This window comes from Triticum urartu, chromosome 7 (genome assembly GCF_003073215.2).
Source record: "Triticum urartu cultivar G1812 chromosome 7, Tu2.1, whole genome shotgun sequence".
In the NCBI taxonomy this organism is placed as follows: domain Eukaryota; kingdom Viridiplantae; phylum Streptophyta; class Magnoliopsida; order Poales; family Poaceae; genus Triticum; species Triticum urartu.
In genome coordinates, this window is record NC_053028.1 from 716,691,544 (window position 1) to 716,715,531 (window position 23,988).

The window sequence follows — 23,988 nt, forward strand, 5'->3', positions numbered from 1 at the left end:
ATAAAGGACATTCTAAACTCCTTCTCGGCCTTTTCAGGGCTGGCTATAAATTTCCACAAGAGCACCTTAGTGCATGTTGCTGTCGATGCAGTCGTCACAGATGAGATTGCCAGTTTGCTTGGTTGCCCTGTCTCCTCCACGCCCTGCACGTACCTTGGTCTGCCTCTGTCTCTCAATAAGATCACTCATGGGATGCTGCTACCAGTTATACACAAAGTGGATCGTCGGCTGTCAGGTTGGTTGGACACTTTCCTTTCCCTTGGTGGGAGGCTAACCCTTGTCAACTCTGTACTGGCTGGCATTCCTACATACTTCATGACATGCTTCCCTTGGCCTAAAGAGTCGATTTGCTCTCTCAAAAGCCTGTTGCGTGCATTTCTCTGGCAAGGACAGAACAAAGTGAAGGGGGGCCAATGCCTTGTGGCCTGGGACAAGGTGACTCTCCACCGCCAGAATGGAGGTCTCGGTGTGAGGAATCTGCAAGCTCACAACCAAGCCATGCTATGCAAATTTCTCTCCAGGATTCTACAGCACTCCAACATCCCTTGCTATCAATGGTTTGCTCTGCAGCACTGTCAGTCTACCCTGCCCCTTGCGCCTTCTGGGCGGGATACTGCTATGTGGCGTGGGTTCAAGGCTTGCATCCCCATGATTATCAACTCCTCGCGATGCATCCTCGGTTCGGGCGAGCACATCTCCTTCTGGCATGATCTTTGGGTCGAGACAAGCAGACTATACTTGTTGATGCCTGTTCTTTACTCCTTTGCAAGGAACCGTTGCTGCTCCGTGCTTTCTCAATACTCAAATGGTGCCTGGTCAGTGCAACTCCACCCCAACCTCTCCCGCTCTGCTGAACGCGAGCTTGTTTTTCTGCAGCAGTTGCTCGCTCCGCTAGCTCCGGTTGAGTCTGGAGAGGATGTTACTGCCGTCAGTCTCTGAGAAGCATCTTAGCACGGGCTACTTCTACAGGCTCCTAACCTTCTGTGGTGTGTCTTGTGCCTTCCATGACTTGATCTGGGACACTCTGATTCCTTTGAAGCACAAAACCTTCCTCTGGTTAGCTTTTTGGGGCCGGCTCAACACCAGAGACAACATCATCAAGAAAAATTGGACTGCCATTGCTGCCAGCTCCGGTGGTGACCATTGCCCCGCAGTGGAGTCGATACATCACATTTTGCTGCATTGCCGGGCGGCCTCCACTCTCTGGCACCACCTACGGCTGGCAACGACTGCTGGCAGGGCACTTGATATTCTCTCTTTCGTTCGGCAAGCTACTGATCAACTTCAGTTCAAGCGCAAATGGAATGTGGCTTTTGCCGCCTGTGCCATCGCTCTCTGGCATGCCCGAAATGACCATGTTTTCAACTCGCGATCTTGGACAGACGCTTACGTACGGTTTTATGCCGCAGAACTGATCCGCCTTTGGTACTACAGAGCCAAAAAACAGCAAGACAAGGAGGACCTCAAGTTTTGGGGCAATCTTATAGCAACATAGTCGTATAGCTGGCGTCTAGTTCTCCTCCTTTTCTCCTTGTTTCTTCTTCTGTGTTAAGAACTCCCTTCCTGTCAGGTTTTTTCCTTGTGGTTTTGCACTAAAGTGCACCCCACAAGCCCTTGTTTGTACGTCCTCAGGCTGCAGCCTGCTTTGAAATATAAAGGTGGCTCGAGCCCCTTTCTTTTTCAAAAAAAAAGGTCTCCGATCTCGGCACAGATTGCAACTTGTTGTCGGTTCACGCTATAGTGCTCAACTTGTTATCTCTGAACTTGGCTGAACTTTGTTGGAGCCTATTACTGCCATGTTCAGCTACCTAGTGCTAGTGGTCCAATATAAGAACAGAAGCAAGGCTTGAGGACAGTGGTCTTGGCCTTGCCAGTCTACTCTGAATCAAGAAACAAGTGCCCTCCCTTGCTTTACCCACGGTCTTCTATCGAAGTCATAAGAAACAAGAGAGCAGAGTTGAAGTCGCATATTTACTTGCAGCTACACCGACACCCAGGTTGAAATTTCCGAAGAACTCGACACTACAGATTTCTTTATGAAGCTAAGAACATCATATTCACAGATTTCTCATGCTTGTTTTCCTTCTTCCTGTGCAAACTTGCAGTTGCTAGTTGTGAGGGCTTGAGACAGACCACATTCTCCTGCTAGCTGGAGTTGTTAGGGGATCACTTTTATAATCTCGGCCCTTCTCCTGCTAGCTGGAGTTGCTCTGCAGAGGTCAAAGAGGTACTTTGCTGGGCAGCTACTGTTACGCCGTAAAGCCGGGCAGGGCTCTTCTCAGGAGAACAACAACATAGCAGTCAGCACTCTTGTTTGCTTGGATTCAGTTTTGTTTACCTTGTTTTTTTTGCGGGATTGTTTACCTTGTTTCGATGGCCTTTTCTCTGTGGAGAATGGTGAAGGCATATATTCATGTTCCATCACTATGCATGGATAATCTCTGGTTTTAAATGATCTGCTTGCGACTTTGCGAGTCTTGGGGTTATATATGCATTGTTTTGATGGTTGGATCATATATATGGATGTGGACTGAATCTATGTTTAGCTTACACCGATGCAACTGGGTTTCTACCGCACCCATGTTCAGTTTCAGGCTCAGTAGTTGGCAGTTTCTTTTACTACAATATCAAAGTTTGTCCTGCCATTCCCAAAGACAAAAGTTTGTTCTATTCTGTGGCCACTGAGAGAGAATCATACTGTCAACTTACCTAGACTTCCGCTCAAGATCCCATGAAGATAAAAAAGTGTGCTTCTGAAGCGTCTTTCATTAAAGAAATACCTTTTTTTTGCTTTTAACGATTCAGTCTGTCCAACTGAGAACATCTGCAAAGGGCAGCCACATCAACAGCAGCTAAGCATGAACAATCTCCAACAGCCGACAAGAATATAAATGTAATAACTATATATATATATATATATTCAGAAGTAGCCATCTAAAGTTTTTTTTTAGAAAAGGAGGATGACCCCCGGCCTCTGCATCTGGGAGATGCATACGGCCACTTTATTGATTATTCTCGAGGACCTTACAAAGTATTACAACAATGTGCCTGAATCCACCATCTTGGCAACATATGCCGCTACTCCTATCCAAAATGATGAAGGGGTGCTAGCTGGGCCACTACCCAAACCACTCACCTAAGCCTAACATCAAAAGCCGGAAGCCGAAACTCATTCGGAAGCCCCAGCCGAGCCACATACCGGGTCTGGGGCACAATCCGGTCAGACGCACTCGTGTGTCGTCGCCGCCATCTTCCACAGGTCTTCAGATCATATTGAGGCTTCTACCTTGTCTGGCCACTCTGCCATCGACGTCACCATGACGCCAGACAGCAACCTCCTCCTGCGCGAGCCCATCTCCGCGCATCGGACGCCGAGTCTCCACAGCGCCATGCCATCGATCTCCGCCGCCATCAATGTGTGAGATGAAACACCGCTCCACCATCCCTCCAGCCAGCCCTTGCTCCAAGACGATGCCCCCAGAAGGGAAAGCGATAGAACGCCATCATCATCCGATCTGGAAGACCCAGATCTGGGGTTTCCCCCTGAGCATCCCGAACCTGATGGCGCAGACTGCCGACGATGCCTCGACCATCGGCAGTAGCTCCACCAGATGAGCGTCGCCTACGTCGCCACAGCCTCCAAGATGAAGCTGACCAGAATGCATATGTCGACACCGAACCTCCGCCACTTCCACCGCCGCTTGAGAAGCCCCCGAGCAACGCCTTCAGGAAGGAGCACGCCACCGTGGTGTCGTCGTCGCTTGGAACAGGGGGGTCTGAGGTTTTCACCTGAGCTCCTGGGAGGGGTGGAAGGAGGAGGTCCTCTCCGAAACCTCCAACGAGGGAAGCAACACCCAAAGGCACTGTCATCAGACTGGCCGCCACGCCGGCCAAGAGATTCCCCCGGAACCCTTCCAGCCACCGGATCTGCAAGGCCAGCACCCAAAAACGGTGACCGAAGCCACCAAGGGCCGGATTTGCTGCAGATCTGAGTAGATCGGGGTCGAGGATGCACATCACCATGGCCACCAACATCCAGCGAGGAACCGCCGCCGCAGCCGAAGCCCACCACCTCCCCGCCATCCACATGGCCAGGGAAGTGGCCCACCTGTCCACGCCGGCGCCGCCTGCCGCCAAGCTGCGCCGCGTGCCATCCGCCATGGCCGCCGCCATGGATCTGAGCCGCAGGCGGGCCGCCAGCCGCGGTGCCCCGCGGGAGAGGAGAGCCGCGCCACGGGGGGAAGGCCCCGCCGCCGCCGCCATGACGCGGGCTTCGCCCGATGGTGGCCTCCGGCGGCGGCGAGGGGATTAGCTGGAGAAGGGGGGCCCGGCAGCGGCGCGGTTGGGGGCTGCCGCCTGTGTCGCCTACCCTAGGCGACGCGGGGGCCGGGCGAGTAGCCATCTAAAGTAGGCATCGACTATATAAAGTATAAACGGATCGAATGAATAATGTATAGTACTCCCTCCGTTTTAAAATAGATGACTCAACTTTGTACTAATCATCTATTATGGAATGGAGGGAGTACATAATAATCTACCACTACATCAAAGGACAAATTCGAGGTGGTATTAAATTCTTATGTGTTCGTCTGCTAGAAAAAAAGGCATTTTCAAAATTTCATACGTGGGCCGCGCGTTGTGACCCAGCGAAGCCAACACATTTATTTTTCTGCTCACATAGATGGAAAATCTATTTTCCACACTAGGCCACAAATAGTCGGAGCTTTGCATAGGACAATCAATAATGGGCTGCCCATTTTTCTTTGTTTCTGTGTTTTACTTCTTTGTTTCTCCTTATCTATCTCTTTTTTACATTCCAAGTTTATTTTTCATATAGAATTTAATTCATAAACTGAAAGTTCTCAAAAAACTTTCAGAATTTTAGTTAAAAATCAAATTATAGAAAATGTTCAGAACTCCAAAGTTTTGTTTTTATTTTGAAAAATATTCAGAACTTGAAAAAAGTTTTCCATTTTTTGAAAAATGTTTTTTTCAAAATTGTTCAAGATTTATAAAAAGAAAATGGTATTTTAAAAAATGCTCCAAATTCGAAAAATATTCTTCTTTTAGTGAAATTTTCACAATTCAAAATAATGTTAAAAGATACACATTTTTGAAAAAAAATTGTGAATTTTCAACACATGTTCCCGTTCTAAAAAAAATGTTCACAAATTCAAACAATGGTAATGTTTTTAAAAAAAAAGTTGGTGTTTTAAAAGATGTTCCCGTTTCAAATTTTGTTTGAGTTTTTTTCAAAAGTGTACATAATTTTCAAAAAACTTTCCAGGATTTAAAAAAGGTTCATGTTTCCTACAATATTCAGAAACGGCATACCTTTAAATCTTGTTAATTGAAAGGAAATGTAGATTGTTAATGGGCCTTCTCTGGCGTACGATGACGTAACAAAATTCTTAAATGCCCTCGACCAATGAATGGAAAAATAGCGATTGATTACTTCACACTTGGCGAAACCGAGAAGCTAAATGTTTTTTTCACGTGCACATATGATTTTGCTTGCACATATAATTCTCACTAATTTTAAATGCATACCTTTTTTTCTTTTGTTGCAACGCACGGGCATATGTGATAGTGGAGACTAACTCTCCATGAGTACGTCACAACATACAGAACAAAGAAGCTAGTACAACCAGTGCAAACCAAAAGGAACACTTTGAGATGAGGATAACAAAACAACACTAACAATAGGCGTACTTATATACACGTCTTGGCAAAGGAAGTGGAGCTGTTGAGGGCGAAGATTGCAGAAACTGGAGATGAAAGTGCACTGATCGAGGGGTTGACCAATGACACATGGGAGAGTTGAAATGCAAGGTGAGACCTTGAGAAACTGTGGAGGTGAGGTGTGGCCCCTGGAGGCCTGCTGCCTGAAGTAAATGAGAGAAAACTTTAAAATTGATGGAAGGAATGTTTGAATACATAAGAAATTTGAAAGATCAAAAAGTTGTGAAATAATCTCTTTGACCGTGAGCAGGTGAGGTCTTTACCTCCTGTTTCCATATGGTTGCAGATCTGGGCAAAAATCAAAGTATCCATTTGTAGCGGATATGGGCAATCTTTGGCCAGCTTTCGCCGTCAGGTGATTGGCAGCTCTTCTTCAAGAGTTCAGAATCCCACACGCTTAATGTGTAGAGGGAGGATGGCAAGTCTGGTAAAGATGAGATATTGGGGCATCCACCAATTTCTAGTCTCTTTAGACGCGAAAAGCATTTCAGATTTCCTGGAAAGGAACTGATTTCACAATTCATAAACGACAGGAATTAGGTCCAGAGATGAGAAATCTGCTGATTCTTCAAATGAAAAGGATTGCTCCTTGCATCCTTCAAGGGTTAGATGTCCTGGAACTGTAAAACCTTCAGCTGAGACTATGTGGTTGAACATTAAGAGGCTGCTAACATTTTTGGGAGAAAATTGAAACCGTGCGCATCCTTTTCATTGGAAGTGACGGGCGCTCGATATTGCCCGCCACCCGAAAGGGGTTTATGAGTGGCGAGCACATCCAAGACACCTGCCACTGCTATGACAGTATTCCATCGACCCTCCCATACGCCATTCTGCGTACATATTTTCACATCATTTTAACCTAAAACTTTTTCTATGATTAGTACACAACATCGAAAAGCCCTATGCTCAAAATTTGCTACCTTTTGATTTGGTTTGTTATTTTCGAGACGTTAATTGGCTTTCCGGTAGGGATGAAAATGGAGTGGAAAGTTTCGCTTTTCCGGAGGAAAAACGGAAATGGAGAGGAAATATGAAAATGGAAATGGAAATGGAATTTTTAATGCGGAAACGGAAACAAAAACGGAATGTGTTTTCCGGTGGAACACATGTGGAAATGAAACTTTCTGTTTTCATTAATATGAAATTTTCGTTTCTAATATAGGCCCATGGCTACTTTGTAGCCCAACTACCAAACAACACGCAATGACATAATGAGTAGAATGAGCAAAATGTATCATTTGAGTTCCAACTTTTACTACCACACACATACGTAGCTAGACCCTATACGGAATTGTCATGTACTACTACAATACTACCCTGTGTTACCAACACAACCATATTATTTTGTAGCCATGTTAACAATTCCATCAATTTGTTTGTTTTTATATGTATTTCTCCATGATTCAAGGGGGCTTTAAGTTCCGGTTAACACACAGTTTTGTTTCCGTGTCCGCTCTATATTCGCTCCGTGTTTGTTTCCGGTAGTATCCGTTTCCGTATTCATTTTCGGGGTTTCTGTATTCGTTTCCGCTTCTGCAAAAAAAATATGAAAACAAATATGATAGCACCCAGTTCCGTCCGTTTCCGCGCCGTTTTCATCCCTACTTTCCGGCAACTAAAAAGGGCATAAATCTTTGAGCATGTAAGCGAGCTCGGAAAGGGATGAAACTAGGCATGGTGTCATCATTGGACACCAGTAGGGTGTGGTAAAAATTTGACGATGTTACTGCAAAAACTTGATGCACCTCGTGTACAAACCTGACGCTGCCCCCCGCCCCCCCCCCCCCCCCCCCAACCGATCAAACGAGCTATTCTAGGTGTAGTAAATATGATTTCCTTCAGAATTTTTAGAGCCTTTTGAATTTGAGACTACTCTTGGTTTACTATATACGATTTTCTTAGAATTTTTTTGGACTTAACGTATGTGTGGCGGGCGGCCATTGCCCGCCAGCTAACTTCTGAATATCTAGAATTTATTTTGGCACGTGTTACCATAATTTATGTGTGGCGGGCATAAGTTTGGCCCGCCACTGTTGCCTGATAATCAGTGGTGGCTTGTTCCTAAGCTCCCGCCATAGGTAGATTTCATCGCGTGGGCAACTTTGAAAGAGTTCATGTGTGACGGGCGGGTATGTCTTCTAGCCACTGATCTGGTAATACACATGGCGGATGTCATTTTGTTACCCGCCATTGATACGTTTCCCAAAATAGTTGTGGCGGGTACCTAGCATCACCCACTACTACTTTGAGGCTACATATAAGCCTTTTTCCAGTAGTGTCGACAGACAACGTGTCTGGCCTCGACCCAGTTGCATGTCCACCCTCGATACACAACTTGCTCGACCTAGTTGCATGTACAACATCGACATGCAACTCACTCGTGACCCGACCTAGTTGCATGTCCACCATCGACACGCAGGTCACCCCCACAGGCAAACTCACAACTTTTTTAATATAAGATGAACATTTTTAAATATACATTCAAGATTTATTTATTATATGGTAAATTTGTATACACATTTAACATTTACTAATTTATGGTATGCTTTTCATATACGGTTAACCCTTTTAAAATTTAAGATGAACTTTTCCTAATATACAACCTATTTTTTAAAATATCGAATAAAATATTTTAAACATATACAATACATTTTCACCATATATTTTTTATTTTTCTAAATACTCTTCCATTAGTAAATATAAGATGTTCTAAATTTTTTCTGAATCAGAGGTATGTAGACATGTTTTAGTGTGTTTGTTCACCCATTTCAGTTCATATATAGCCCATATTAAAATATTTATAAAGGGAAGGAGTAGATTTTCAATTATTAGCTCTTTAAAAAAACAGTCGTTTTTGTGAAAAAGCAGCAACATGAAAAACGTAGAGAAAAAGCAAACAAAAATTGTGTAAGTTTATTTGTGCCCGATTGAAGAAAAGCATCATCTATTTAACGCCATGCTCATCTCTTTTTTTTTGCCATGGATTGGCACATGCTTTTTACATGACGCTCACTGCATTAGTTATATGGAGCGCTCAGCGATCAGGGCACGTTAATGCCCTATTCCATTTAGTGTCCTGTAAATTCTCAAAATAAAAGTAGCGTCTTGTTTTCCTGTAAATTCCATGTAGCTCCTATGGTTTTACTTTAGTTTTAAGTCGGTTTTACATTTCGTACAAAAACATGATTTTTTTAGAGATAAAATGTGCAGAATAATAATAGTTCAGCAAACATTTTTTAAAACTACATGAAAATTTCTAAAAATATATGAATATTTTAAAAATATATGCGAACATCCACATAAAAATGCATGCACACTTTTGTAAAAATATATTCAGCGTCTATTTTGAATTGTTTATCATGTACAAAGAAAATGTGCACCATGTTTTAATGAAGATTGGTAGGCTGAAAGACATGTTTATGGTGTAATAAAAGAGTCCAACGAGTTTCATAAAAATGTTCATCATGTATTAGAAAATGTTCACCAGGATTGAATAAATGTTCATCGTGTCGTAAAATAATGCTCAGCCTGTATTGTCCATCATCTACTAAAATTGTCCACCATGTTTAAAAAATATTCACCATACATTGAAACATAATCACCGGAGTGTGGATGGTTCAGATCTTTTTCCTTTTAATTAACATGGGAGTTATTGTAAAGTGGGTAATTAATATAGACTACAACGTAAAAAAGGTGTAGGTGGTGCAAATTCACAGCAAGTTTTTATACAGGATGCAACAAAACAACAGTGTGGACATACAAAAACAAAACAATCATTTTGAGAGTTTGAATAAAAATTGTCTACGTGAACATTAGATAGTCTAGTGTCTCCGCCTAAAGCAGTACATGGACCCCTCATGAACGATTTAGCAATGAACAAAAAAAAAATCTAGTATTTAGACATGAGAATACCATGTACAAAATTTAGAAGCAATAAAAACGAAAATCCCATTCGGTGCTCGAGCTCATACGAGCCCGGTGAAAAGTACCATGATTTATAATAGAAAAAAAGTTCAAAAAATTCCTTTTTTTTGTGTTGCACGATGCTCTGTGCGTGAATTCCATGCAAAATTTTGTGTAGTTTAGACATACGAGGAGCTCATGGCGAAAAATGCATTGGAGTGGAAACAATTTCTCCAAAGTAGGAAAGCCATTTGCAAGGGATGAAATCACAGTTCTTCTTCATGTTGGGAACAATTGACCTGGATAATGAATTAAATAATGATCTGTACTCTAGCCCATGCTAGATAATCCATTAAATTTTCTTACGCTACAATGGAGGGGCATTTTTACTAGTGATAAAAGGAAAACGAAATCAGCTAGTTGACTAGTGCTCCTTCGGGAGCCTCGCAACAATCACTTGTGGGTGGGCTGAGAGCGTGCCACTTGGCGCGATCTCAGCCGCTACCGTGTGTCGCGTCCTGGGCGCTCCCTTCGGAATTTTTAATATTTTTTCGCACGTGTTTTTGGCTTTTTAGATGTTTTTTTTTCATTTTTTTAACTTTCTGGTTTTCCACGGTCTTTCTTAGCTTCTCAATTTTTTTCCCAAAAAAAACACAATATTTTCTTCCTTCAAAGGCATGGTTTTGCTTCCGCAAGAGGCACGACCGGAAACGACATCCGGAAGGGAAAAAAGGTGCTCCCGCGGCCCGGTTTATTTCGTGAAAAAAAATAGTTTTTCAAAACCTATCAACATGGTATCTAGTTTTGAAAATCTCGACGCGAGGAATCCAATGGTGAAAATGGTTTGAGATTTGGACGCACGGTTTAAAAGATAAAATATTTTAAATAAATGGATCTATGAAAAAAGAGAAAACTCACGGACAGCGAACCACTTGTTACAACCATTAGCAATCCGTATGGAAAAAGAGAAAACTCACATACAGCGCACCACTTGTTACAACCTAGAGAGATGGGGGTGACATTTGGAAGGAGTACTCCTCAATTAGCGATTTCGAAGGAAAAGGAAAAAGAAGAATACAAGAAACAATAGTTGTTGGTTCTTTGATGAGAAAAAAAAAGAGAGGAGAAACACAGTCCACAAACTGGTGCACCATGAAGAGGAGGCCCATCATCAAGGGAAGTATGGCATTCGTTGGGTCTTCTAGACTACATCAACGAGATGATGCAAGTGGATAGATCAGGTTCTATTATTCTGGAAGAAATATTACGTAAACCACAAGTCAGATCACCGGTAATGAATCAAGTGGGACTGAAGGAATCGATCCTTGTGGGAGCATGGTACATATGGTGGCAGCGGAGGGAGTTTGTCAAGGGGGAATATGTGGCCGATCCAACACGCACAGCTTTTTCAATCCAAGCGCTGACATGCAATTTTGGTCGAGCTAATAAATCTGAACTTCGTCAAACTGTCTGGACAAAGCCAGAAAGGAACAGCTACAAACTGAATGTCGACGCTACGTTTTCAGAAAATGGTACTGGTGGTGCAGGTGCTGTCTTGAGGAATGACAGAGGTGAGGCAATTGCTGGTGCTTGTTGGCCTTTATATAATATGTTTAATGCAGCGATGTCAGAAGCAACAGCTCTTCAGAGAGGATTAGCTCTAATCGAGGGTCTTCAGTGTGTGCCTGTTACTGTAGAATCAGATTCAATGGAACTCGTTGAATCTTTTAATGGTACAATCCAAGTTTGGTCTCCGTATGCAGCAGTACTAGCAGATTGCTTTCAAATTGCCTCTAGGATTGGATCAATATCGATGCATCATTGCAACCGGGAAGCAAATTATGTGGCGCACAATTTAGCAAGACATGCTTTTGTTACAGATTCTACTGTTTTTTGGGACGATGATCCCCCTGATTTTATTATTTCAGATGTAATGAATGATGTATCGTTATATAATTCGCAATAAAGTGCGCCATGAAGGCTTTCCCTAAAAAAAAAAGAGGAGGCCCATCAGGTATTGTCGTGCGCCGCGTGGCCCACCTCATCCTCGTCCAGTCGACCCGACCAGTCCGCCGGAACGGAGCTGATGGGCCTCAAAGCCGCCGTCTTTCTCTCCGTCCCCGCCGCCGTCACGCCGACAATCCGCCGCCACCACCTCTCCCCCTCCTCCTACATGGGCAGCAGGGCGTCCGCCTCCAGGATTTCAGCAGCGGTGATGGCCACGGCGGTGCAGCCGGCGGCAGGGTCGGCCAGGCGCTGCTCTCCATGGGCCCCTCCTCCGGCGGGGACCTCCTGCTCCGCCGCGGCGAGGCGCTGCCGCCCGCCGCGCCGGCCGGGCCCATCCTGGTCTGCACCCGCAACGACGACCTCGACGGCGTGCTGCACGCCACCCCCAAATCCCGTTGGAAAGGTGCCTTCTTTCAATCATTAGCACTAGGCACTAGCCATCTCTACCATCTAAATTGCTGAGCTGATGATGGAGCGGCTACCAGACCTGGTCTTCTTCCAGAACGGGATGCTGGAGCCGTGGCTGGAGAGCAAGGGACTCGCCGGCGCCAACCAGGTGCTCGCCTACTTCGCGGTCTCCAAGCTCGGCGAGCCCCCCGTCGACGGTATCACCGACGCCAACCCGGAGGGCCTCACTGCCGCCTTTGGCAACTGGGCCCCCGCCGTCGCCGCCAGGCTCCAAAACGGAGGCCTCACCTGCAAGGTCCATAGTTAGCTTCCATTGGATTTCAGCTTAAAATGTCCCAAACTTTCTGGCTTAGTACTACTCATACTCCTGACCAATGTCTGAAAAATACAATGCTCGTCTGTGAGATTTCTCAGGTGCTTGACAAGGACGCCTTCGAGAAGCAAATGCTAGAGAAGCTCATTTGGATTTCAGCCTTCATGCTCGTCGGAGCTCGGCATCCGGGGGCCACGGTTGGCGCGGTCGAGAAAGAGCACCGGTCCGAGGTAATTTCCTCTCCTACTTCATGAATGCCTTACATCTGTTTGAGACCCGAGCTATTTCGTTCCCTTAGTTCATAGGCCCCAAAATAATACTCCCTCCGTCCCAAAAATAAGTGTCTTAACTTTGTACTAACCTTAGTACAAAGTCATACTAAGCTTAAGACACTTATTTTGAGACTGAGGAAGTAGAAGAGTATGTCATCAAATTGTTGTGCAATAATATAGTAGTTTTTTTGCCCTTCACTTCCATTACAATAATAACAAGATGTTTTATTCAACAAAGCATTGTTTAGTTGCTGTTTGGAACTGTCTCTGTTAACTTTCCAGGGAAAAAGGACTACACGGGATCCATGTCTTTACCTAACCTCATCAATTTCTTGATAATACTCCAGGATTGAGCTTAACGACATCTGTCCCTAGAGCAACAGACACTCATTCTTCCAACAAGATCCATTTGCGTTTTTTTTTTACCTTTCGCAGGTATCCAACCTCATAGCTGAATTGGCATCAGCTGCGGCTGCAGAGCGGGGGCTTTCTTTCGATGAGGGCATGGAAGAAAGGCTATGTGCCTACTCCAGAGCCGTGGCACACTTCCCGACCGCCGTGAAAGAGGCAAGTCCTCCTACCTCCCCAATCTATGCGATGGAACCTGCACTTGTACTACATTGTCTTTAAAATTAGTAACACGTAAGCATTGCGACATAACAGTTCAAGTGGAGGAACGGTTGGTTCTACTCGCTCACTGAAAAGGCCCTCGCGCAAGGGAAGCCAGATCCATGCCCACTCCACACATCTTGGCTTAAGGAGATTAAGGTCATATAGAGAGTGAATTTTTGTTTCATGTGCACCCGGCGCGGTGCGGTCTTGGGTTAAAAGCTTGGAGCCGTTTTTGAAGTGGTTTGCTGTTGATGTTATGTATAGACTACAGAGTATAGAGAACTTTGCACATATATCTCTCCATGTAAGCCTATCGAAAATAACCTTATGTATGTGAAAGACAAGTGTTGTGTAATTTATATTATTGGCAGCAAGCTTTTATGCGGTGGAGAAAACAACTAACAGTGTTGCTGCATGGAGAACAGAGATGACAATACATCCTTCAGTTACAGTGTTTATGACTGGTGTTGTAGCAGCTGTTAGTGTTAAGCGTGTTTCTGGATATATCATCATAATGTGTCTGCTGTTGCTATTTGGAGAAGAACAGAGAAGACAGTACATCTAGAGTGTTTGTTCAGTTCAAATGATCAAGGTGTACTGCATGTTGCATGCAAAGTGATTGACAGGGAGGAGCAGGGTGCGCCAGTTAGAAGATGTGAACGGTGTCAGGGTGAGGGATATACCATCGAAGCACTTGTTAGCCTGCAGATTGTTGGGACCTGAAGCTGCAGGTAAATTTGGCCAAGTGTTTAATTTGTTCTCAGTCAATTCGTAGTTTTACGAATGTTCTCATGTTGATTCCATCTTCCGACTGGCTTAGAGGATGAAGATAAGGAACACAAAGCAGAGCTAGTAGATCAGACCATCCTCACTGCATAATCTGGTATCATTTTTCCTGTTACACATTAAGTCTCACTGCGGTAATTATTACTATTAGCACGATTCGTTGTGTCGTGATTCCCAAGTTCCTTGCATCTAGCATGTCAAAGTTCATTCTTTCATCCTCGAAATAAAAACGTAGTTTTTGTGATATGCCACTGATATCAATGATAATCAATACTGTGCACTTATTTAGAAAGCAATTAAGCTGATAGACCTAGCTGGTAGCAGTGTGGTAAGAAAAACCTTGATAAGTTAAACCCAGGTGAATGATTGTATGCCTGATCTGATATGCTTTTAAACTGTACCTGGGTACTAAACCCAAGTTACGTATACCACCCGAGTATCTTGACGCGCGCGCATAATATGCTGGATGGTCTGTTCCTGCAACCTTGTAGCTAAATGGGTAGCTCATGGTTCTGTGTAGCAGAATATGTTTAAATTTTCTGGGTGGGGGTACCCTTTTTTACTCTAAATAAGCAACAGAAGTGCTCAAAAACCTGCATACATAACCCTGAACATTAATGCCTGTACGTACATGGTTGTGTTTTGGTGGGTCTGGTCCTTGTTGAGACTGGAATAAGCGACTCTTCAGAAGGCAAGTGTAGGGTAAATTTTATTGCACAAGTTAACTTGAGACTGGTTAAAAAAAAGATTGAACGATGTGCTGCCTTGCAGTGTCTGCGACAAGAGTGGAGGCCTCCTTTGCGGCTTAAATGGTCGGTATTCACTGGACTATAGATCTGTGGCGGTTAAATTTATGACTGCCTCTGTTTCTATTTGACAGCATTTCGGTGTTAGGTGGTACGCTCGGTTTTCATCATTTAACTCGTAAACTGAATTGCTCCGGTCCGGCCCTCCCATATATATGCTAGGCAAAGAGTGGCACAAACCCCACATAACGTTCCATGGGCCATAAGATTCTCAGTTTCGCTGTCCCAACCACCACCTCATCCCAGAACATGGTGCTTTCCTTTGCTTGTCTTCGTCGGTGGAAGTATGAATGGGATGCTTGGCTTGCTTCTCCCACACAGGAGATGCTTTGCTTTGCTTCTCTCCACTGTTGGGAGTGAGATATGCTTTGCTTTGCTTCGCTGGTGGGAGTGGGAGTGGGAATGGGATGCTTTGCTCCAGCTGCCAACTTTTGCCCCCATATCATCTTAACTGCTGCTGTGTAATTAACTATATGCGGGCAGCGTTGGATGGCCGCCTCCTGCATCCATGTCCGCGGACTGACCTCCCTGTCCATGGACGGATGCGGGAGGAAATTTGCGGGTCGGCGTTGGAGTTGCCCTTATGTGATTAACTAATTAGCTCGGGCAAGCGCAGCTGTTTGCCGCTGTCACAACGAAGTCGTCAAAAGTGTAGATAATGACTAGATGTGATGGTGGGGTCATGGCAATGAGCTGCATCCACTCACACTAGAAATGTGTGATCTTAGAGAATATGGTGATAAGACAGAGTTAAAAACTTGTTAAGCAGATTTGCTCTCCAACACCAGATCGTTCACTTTTGACAATGTGCACTGCTGTCCTGCTTTTTTATTTTCACTTACCTGGTGCACAACATGATTGAGTTGAATGTCCTCCTGATCTGAAGGAGCAGGAGGACATCCCGTCCATCTCAAAGGTTGGTGAGGTAATTCGATCGAGTTTAATTTTCGTCTCTTTATCCCGGCGACCGGAGTAAAATATGAAGGAGGCGCCGCCGCCGGCCACTGGCCAGTCTAGTAAGCAGAGAGGGTGGCCGTAGTGCCGCTGTCATTTGGCGTGCACACGAGGAAAAAGCATATATTGGCATCAAGGAAAAGTTAAGTCCAATCCAATTCGATACCCTCTTCAGTTCAGCTGCTTTGCTTTGTCAAATAATCTACTCCTCCATGGAAAAGGAAAAGAAGCTGCTTTGCTTTGCTTTGCTTGCTCCATCGATGGGAATGGGATGCTTTGCTTTGCTTGCTTCTCTCCACCTAATGCTTTACCCACCTCCGGCTGCCAACGAGTACCCGGTGGCATTACTTCCCAAATCCCAATCCCTCCAGGCTCCAGCTCTTCCCCAGCACCGCCATCGCCCCGGTCGCCGCTGCCGTCCGCTGATATTTGTCACCACCGACTGCTGTGCCGTGCAGTGCATCCCATCATTCTCAAAGGTTGGTGAGGTTGTGCTGTCCTTGAGGTAGTTAGTTAGTGTTCAAGATTTATTTGCTTGTCTCTGTCTACTACTTAAAACTCACTTTAATTTCCTCTAATTGTAATCACAGCAAGTTGACCAATGGCGATGGTGTTGGATGCTTTTGCATCCTACATCGGGGACTACCTCAAGCAGGTGGTACAGGATGAGCTCGGAACGATGTTGGGCGTCTCCGGAGAGATCAACAAGTTGGGCGACAAGCTCCTGGACCTCAAGAACTTCCTCGCCGACGCAGATAAGAGGAACATCACCGACGAGACTGTCAAAGTCTGGGTGGGTCAGCTCAAGCGCACCATGTACGAAGCTGCTGACATCCTCGACCTCTGCCAGCTCAAGGCCATGGAGAAGCGTGGGCCATCCTCTGTAGAAGCAGGGTGTTGCAATCCCTTGCTCTTCTGCTTGCGGAACCTCTTCCACGCTCGTGAGATCGGCACCCGCATCAAGGCGCTCAACCAGAGGCTTGATAACATCAAGCAGCGCAGCGCTGCTTTCAACTTCATCAATCTTGGGTCCTATGAGGATTGTCATAGCAGCAATGCCCATGCCTCTTGTCAGGGTAATCCTAGCCGGGAGACGGTAGGGGACTTTGACCGGTCAGCTGTGGTTGGAGACAAGATTGAAGAAGATACAAAAGCACTAGTGGCTCTGATTATGCGAAAGGGAAAGGAGGTCAATGATGACATCATGGTGTTCGCCATCGTAGGTGTCGGCGGGGTTGGCAAGACCACTCTCGCCCAGAAGGTCTTCAATGACGAGGCAATCCAGGGCGGGTTCATCAAAAAGATATGGTTGAGCGTCAACCAAAACTTCAGTGAGGTTGAGTTGCTTAAAAGAACCATCATCGGTGCCGATGGAAACGCCCAACTAGCTGGAAATGCAAAGGACGCGCTTCACCGAGCCCTAATGCAGGCCTTGAAGGACCACAAGACCTTCCTGGTAATGGATGATGTGTGGGACAAAGGAGCTTGGGAGGGTGTGCTAAAAATACCCTTTGCCAATGCTGCTGCTTCAGGCAGCCGTGTCCTCATCACAACTAGAGAAGGACGCGTTGCCCAAGGGGTGACAGCTATACAGCCCTACCACCACGTCGACACATTAGCACCCGATGACGCTTGGTCATTGCTCAAGAAGCAGGTCTGTACTTAATTAAATGCTAAATATCTTTCATTATCTCCATCTACTTATTATCAGTACTATGTAGTTAATTAAGAGAAATGTTAGGATGCTGCCAAATTAAAATGAGCCATTAATTACGTGTAATTCAGAGACATGTATGTACTATTGCCTCTTGGAGGTAAGAAGTTGTCAGTAATTTTGTAGGGCTAGGCATAAAGTATGTATGTTATATTTGAAAGCCATTGCACAAATCTTTGGTATGTAGGAGAAAGATAAGTAAATACATTAATACCATTTCTCTTTGACATGTACTTTCTGTACTTTGAGTATTTACATAGTCAATCACACCTTGACAAATGGATAGATACATCAACTAGTCTTCTTAAGAGGTAAAACTGAGCGCCTTAGAGGATCTTGGTACATAGTTAATTAACTTTATCGGTCCCTTCCATGATATGTTCGCAGGTACGCTCAAGTGAGATAGATGAAGACCACATCAATACGCTAATGGATATCGGACTGAAAATTATACAGAAATGTGGTTGTTTACCACTTGCTGTTAAAGTAATGGGAGGACTCTTGCGTGAAAGAGGGGGGCTCCGGCGTGACTGGCAGCAGGTTTTGGATGATTCTAAATGGTCAACAACTAAAATGCCCGATGAGCTCGACCACACAGTATACATAAGCTATGAATATATGCCTTCTTACCTGAAGCAATGCTTTCTGTACTACTCTCTTCTCCCTAAAAGTAGAAATTTTACTATAGATGAAGTTGTTGCAATGTGGATTAGTGAAGGATTTATTCACGGAAATTCTAATGATTTAGAAGAATTGGGAAAAAAATACTACAAGGATTTGGTATCTAGGAACCTCATAGAGCCTGATAAATCGTATGCTAATCTATGGGTTTGCAGCATGCATGATGTTGTGCGCTCATTTGCTCAGTATATGACTAAAGATGAAGCACTCATGGCTAAAGATGGAGATAATGATATTCTTGCTGAACTTAGTTCACAAAACTTTCTGCGGTTGTCCATAGAAACTGACCAATCACAATCAGGTGAACTTGATTGGAAATCTCTACAGGCACAACAATCAGTGAGAACATTGATCTCAACTATCCAGATTAAGATGATGCCTGGTGATTCATTGGTTAATTTTTCTAGTTTGCGGACTCTGCATATAGAATCTGCAGATATGGCTGTGCTGCTTGAATCGTTGCATCTGCTCAAGCACCTGAGATATCTAACACTAGTAAATGCTGGTATATCTGTACTTCCAGAAAACATTGGCAAGATGAAACTATTACAATTCCTTGACCTTGGTGGATGTACAAAATTGGTGAATCTTCCTGACAGCATTGTGAAGCTTGGCCAACTGAGGTTACTTTCACTTCCCCAAGCAAGTATGGTACCTAGAGGGTTTAGTGGTCTGACAAATATGAGGATACTAGATAAGTTTCGAGCCCACATGGATGGTGATTGGTGCAGTTTGGACGAGTTGGGGCCTCTTTCCCAACTCAGGTTTCTTGAATTAGTTCAATTGGAGAATGTATCTGCTGCCTCGTTTGCTGCTAATGCTAGGCTCGGCGAGAAGATGCATCTTATCAGTCTAATCATGTACTGCACCAGTAAACTGGGAGATGATGGGTTGGTCAAAGAGAAGGAAGGTGTCTCTGAGGAAGAGCAGCAACGAATTGAGAAGGTTCTTGATAAGCTCTGCCCTCCACCTGGTGTAGAAGATCTTCATATCAGTGGGTATTTTGGCCGGCAACTCCTGAGCTGGATGATGTCCACATCAATGGTGCCCCTCAACAACTTGAAGACTATATTGTTTTATGATCTGGCTTGTTGCACACAACTTCCTAATGGGTTGTGCCAGCTCCCCAGTCTACAGGTTCTACAGGTCTGTCGTGCTCCATGCATCAAACATGTTGGGACTGGATTTTTGCAGGCGGCAGCAGCTTCATTTCCAAGGTTAAATGTATTGAAGTTGTTCGACATGGTGGTATGGGAGGAGTGGGAGTGGGAGGAGCAAGTACAAGCGATGCCCCGTTTGGAGGAGCTTGTGCTCTGTGATTGCAAACTGAGGCATTTTCCTCTAGGCCTTGCCTCCAATGCAAGCTCTTTGAAAATATTAGGTCTACAACATGTCAAGCAGCTCAGCTACATTGAGAGCTTTCCTTCTGTTGTTGATCTTACAGTGATTGATTGCCCCGACCTGGAGAGGATCACCAGTCTCCCCAATCTGCAGAAGCTTGCCATCGCCAAGTGGCCAAAGTTGAAGGTGTTGGAGCGTATCGCTTCTCTCGAGAGTCTGGGCTTGGAGGATTACACCATGGAAGAACTCCCAGAATACATGCGAGACATAAAGGCAAGGCATCTGCAGTTATTCTGCAGGCTATTGTTGCTCTCTGCGATAGCAGCGGGACAATCTGGCACCGAGTGGGACAAGTTCAGCCAAGTGGAGCATGTCAAGGCATATGCACGTGATGGAGACAACCAAAGAAAATGGTACGTTTTGTACACGAGAGGAGACAACTGCAAGTTGGATTCAAATATCAGCAGCTCTACCGTATTTGAAGGTACATAAAATCAAACATACGTACAAGTTTTGTCTTAATTTGTTTGACCACTCTGATTTTGCCAGTTTATAAAATCTTTTGATTTTATCTCCTGCTTTTCATCCATATATACTGCATGATGACCGGATATATTCTGTACCTTCCTAGTGCATGTTGCTGAGTATTCGTCTTCTTACTTGTTCTTCTAGGTTTTCCTGAGTTTAACATATCTAGAGTATCATGTAACCAGTTTTGTGTTTTTCTTTCCATGCAGAAACCTTATCATCTTCTATTGTGGATGCACAAGGATTTGACTCTCTGTACAAAATGAGAAGAAGTACCTTCAGTTACGTCTGCGGCTTGGTGAGGATCTCATTTTTGGAAGATATGATGACAAGGGAGCCCACCTTTGTCGATGGGAGAGTGTTGTCTTTGCAAGACAGAGTAGCTGTCGCTCTGAGGATATTGAACTCTGGTGAGTCGCCGGTTATCGCTGGATCCTCTCTTGGTGTGAATGAGTCAACTGTCTCGCTGGTAACTCAGGTGTTTGTTGAGGCTATGTGGGACAGAGCAATGCACCACTGCAGCTGGCCTGGCTCCACTAAAATGGAGAAGATCAAGCACAAGTTCTACAAGATGCACGGCCTGCCAAACTGTTGTGGTGTTGTTCATACAGCTCACATCACGTTTGGATCACAAAACCCTAACCATGAGGAGAATGACGCTGTGCTAGTGCAAGCCGTTGTTGATCCAGATATGAGGATCACGGAGCTTTGGTTGGATGGTGATCTCTTGGGTTCCATTGAGAAATATGCTTGGTTGAATGGCGGTAAGGTGAAGTTATCAGATGGCTCGGAGGTTGGGGAATACATCATTGGTGATGCAGGATACCCTCTTCGTCCATGGCTCCTCACACCTTACCAGTTAGAAAATGGTCTCCCACTCTCAGAATCCAAAGTCGAGTTTAACAGGAGACACTCTGCAGCTACAGCCGTCGCGCCGAGGACGTTGGCAAGGTTAAAAGACACGTGGAAGTGCCTGCAGGGAAAAGGGTGGCATCCAGATAATGAACTTGAGATGCACTGGACAGTCGGTGCGTGCTGCATGTTGCATAACATAGTGATAGACTTGGAAGAGGACGAGGGTGCAAGCCTGCCGAGCGGTCAGGAGGACATTTACGTCGAGAAAGTGTGGAATGTAGCAGAGGAGGATGCTGTCAGGGTGAGGGATGCACTGTCCCAGAACTTGATCGGATCTGAAGGTAAAAGAACACAACTCTTAGTGTGTTAAATCGAGACAACTGTTAGTGTGCTATTTATATTTGGTTTATTTGTTTCCTCCTATTGATTCCATGTTAATTTCATCTGTTTGGACTTCAGTTCACACAATGGCTGCAGAGGAGGAACAAGCAGAAGTAGCAGCAGTTGCATCTGCAGGTTCAGGAGATGGAAACAAGGAAGAAGCACGCGCTAGCTAGGAAGGTGAGACCATATCGAATTGCCCTCTCCATTGGATCGGTTCTTTATTTCTCGATGCGAGGGCAGGGGGACAAGTCGCAGTCCTCTTCTTAGTTCCTACTCTGCATGTACTGTATTGGGTGGTTAATTAGCATCTCTGCGCCACTAGCTAGTAGTATGTCTGTACTTAGTGACAATGGGAAACCTCGATACAAGGCTGAAAGGAAATGAAGGGAGACTGGCCGGCCACTGGTAGTATCCTACTCCTCAGCTTGGTTCATTGTCAGACTGCTCAAGAGCAGGCCCTGGGGATGGAGCCCAAGGCTAAAATAGCGTTGGCAAGATTCATTCAGTCAATTGTAACCTGAGGTGGGTATTTTTTGCGATTCAGAAAACAACTACTCCTAGTAGTAATGTAACCTGAGGTGGGTATTTTTTGTGAACATAACGAGGTAGTGAGGGAGTCGTGTATGGGCAAGATTCATTCAGTCGATTGTAGCAGTTGGTAATTGATGTGTTGGCTGTCCCTCCCATTATGTCGCTGATGTTGTCACTGTTAACTCATTCGGAAGAAAGCTAATAAGCTGATTGACTGAATTGGATAATGAAGTTATTAGCAGATAGCTCTGCACTGCTACTTTGTACCTTGATGATACACTCCTTAATAAACCAAGCTCAAGTCTCATGATCTAGTTTAAATCTACCTTGTTGTTAAATTCCTCCTGTTTGTGCTCATCCCACGTACGTACACCGTTTCCATTCCACAGCTGTAAAATTTCTTCAACTAATGGCCTTAGGTACACATCAATGTCGTTGCCGGGTTGCTTAGGGCCTTGGATGAGAACTGGCATCATAATGAACTTCCGCTTCATGCACATCCAAGGAGGAAGGTTATACATACATAGAGTCACGGGCCAGGTGCTGTGATTGCTGCTCTGCTCCCCGAAAGGATTAATGCCATCCGCGCTTAAAGCAAACCATACGTTCCTTGGCTCACTTGCAAACTCATCCCAGTACTTTCTCTCGATTTTTCTCCACTGCGACCCGTCAGCGGGTGCTCTCAACTTCTCGTCTTTCTTACGGTCCTCACTGTGCCATCGCATCAACTTGGCATGCTCTCCGTTTCCGAACAGACGTTTCAACCGTGGTATTATAGGAGCATACCACATCACCTTCGCAGGAACCCTCTTCCTGGGGGGCTCGCCGTCAACATCACCAGGGTCATCTCGTCTGATCTTATACCGTAATGCACCGCATACCGGGTGTCGGTGTCAAAACTGGCGGATCTCGGGTAGGGGGTCCCAAGCAGTGCGTCTTAGGATCAATGGTAACAGGAGACAAGGGACACGATGTTTTTACCCAGGTTCGGGCCCTCTCGATGGAGGTAAAACCCTACTCATGCTTGATTGATATTGATGATATGGGTAGTACAAGAGTAGATCTACCACGAGATCAAGGAGGCTAAACCCTAGAAGCTAGCCTATGGTATGATCATTGTTGTATATCTCTATCGACTAGCCTGGCCCTGGTTTATATAATGTATCAGAGGCCTAGGATAACAAGAGTCCTAGCTGAATACGCCGGTGGAGGAGGAGTCCTTGTCTTGATCGCCAAGTCTTGTTGATTCTTCCTTGTATGCGGCAGCTGTCCGGACTGGCCCATGAGTATATGGCCATGGGGGTCCTCGGCCCAATCCAACTGATCGGGAGACGACGTGTTGAGTACCCCCTAGTCCAGGACACCGTCAGTAGCCCCCTGAACCGGTCTTCAAGTTAGGGACGCTCCTCGATTCTTCCGAACTGGTCTTCATCTTCGGTTGCCGGTCTTGAAAACTGGTTCAACAAATCTTCTCATCTTCTATCTTGAGGATCGCCGAAATGCATTCGACGAGTTTATACGTCGGGTATCCGAGGAGCCCCTTTAAGTTTCCGGCCTTTATCAATGCCTTGTTATTTTTATGCCACACCTCGGGGTTGAAGTTGTTCCCGGGCGGCAGCGTCCTCTTGCGTCCGAGCTCCAACGCCGGACTGCATTCGAGGTATCTTTTGCAGCCGAGCACCAACGCCGGACCGCTTCCCAGCTCTAATGCCAGAATGTATCCGAGCTCCAACGCCGGACTATGTATCCAAGCTCCAACGCCGGAATGTATCCGAGCTCCAGGGCCGGACCATGTCCAAGCTCCAACGCCGGACTATATCCAAGATGTCATAGATCATCTTGGTCCAAAAAAGTTGAAGGAGTTTAGTCGAGCTTAATGCCGGAAATGCTCTCTAAGGAGCCAGCCACTTGCTTCCGAGCTATATGCTGAACTGCTTCCGAGGTGGTTAAGCACCTCGGTCATGGGCTGATTTTTGTCAATATTTTTGATTGGTGCAATTTATTCTCTGCCCAGATACATAGCCAGTAGCCCTCAAGGTGGGTATCGGTCTAAAACCCGAGATGCACATGAAGGATGACATAAGACCGCTGATCCCCGTAGCCGCTAAGACTCAGGTTGATTTGCAAAATCGGTTTGAGGATCAAGTCCTA

The 23,988-nt window shown here is 45.2% G+C and overlaps 1 protein-coding gene and 1 pseudogene across 2 annotated transcripts; both read left to right on the forward strand.

Annotated features, from left to right (window-relative positions):
- Nucleotides 1-11,642: 11,642 nt before the first annotated feature.
- LOC125521753 lies at nt 11,643-13,659 on the forward strand (annotated as a pseudogene).
- Nucleotides 13,660-13,828: 169 nt separating this feature from the next.
- Nucleotides 13,829-21,990, forward strand: LOC125521752 (putative disease resistance protein RGA3). Of its 2 annotated transcripts, XM_048686816.1 has the most exons (7): nt 13,829-13,988; nt 14,078-14,140; nt 14,815-16,282; nt 16,394-17,457; nt 17,905-20,023; nt 20,277-21,263; nt 21,382-21,990. In XM_048686816.1, the coding sequence occupies exons 4-7, from the start codon at nt 16,405-16,407 to the stop codon at nt 21,477-21,479; spliced, it is 4,257 nt and encodes a 1,418-aa protein (XP_048542773.1). In that variant the 5' UTR covers nt 13,829-13,988; nt 14,078-14,140; nt 14,815-16,282; nt 16,394-16,404; the 3' UTR covers nt 21,480-21,990. The 2 variants fall into 2 exon arrangements, with proteins under 2 accessions (XP_048542773.1, XP_048542774.1); XM_048686817.1 differs by having other exon boundaries at nt 14,078-16,308.
- Nucleotides 21,991-23,988: the final 1,998 nt, after the last annotated feature.

Excerpts from the sequence above, each read along its gene's own strand:
- LOC125521752 (XM_048686817.1), top strand. The coding sequence starts at position 16,405 with ATGGCGATGGTGTTGGATGCTTTTGCATCCTACATCGGGGACTACCTC. Across the intron at positions 20,024-20,276 it reads CAGCTCTACCGTATTTGAAG|AAACCTTATCATCTTCTATT; the intron begins GTACATAAAATC and ends CTTTCCATGCAG. Across the intron at positions 21,264-21,381 it reads GAACTTGATCGGATCTGAAG|TTCACACAATGGCTGCAGAG; the intron begins GTAAAAGAACAC and ends TTTGGACTTCAG.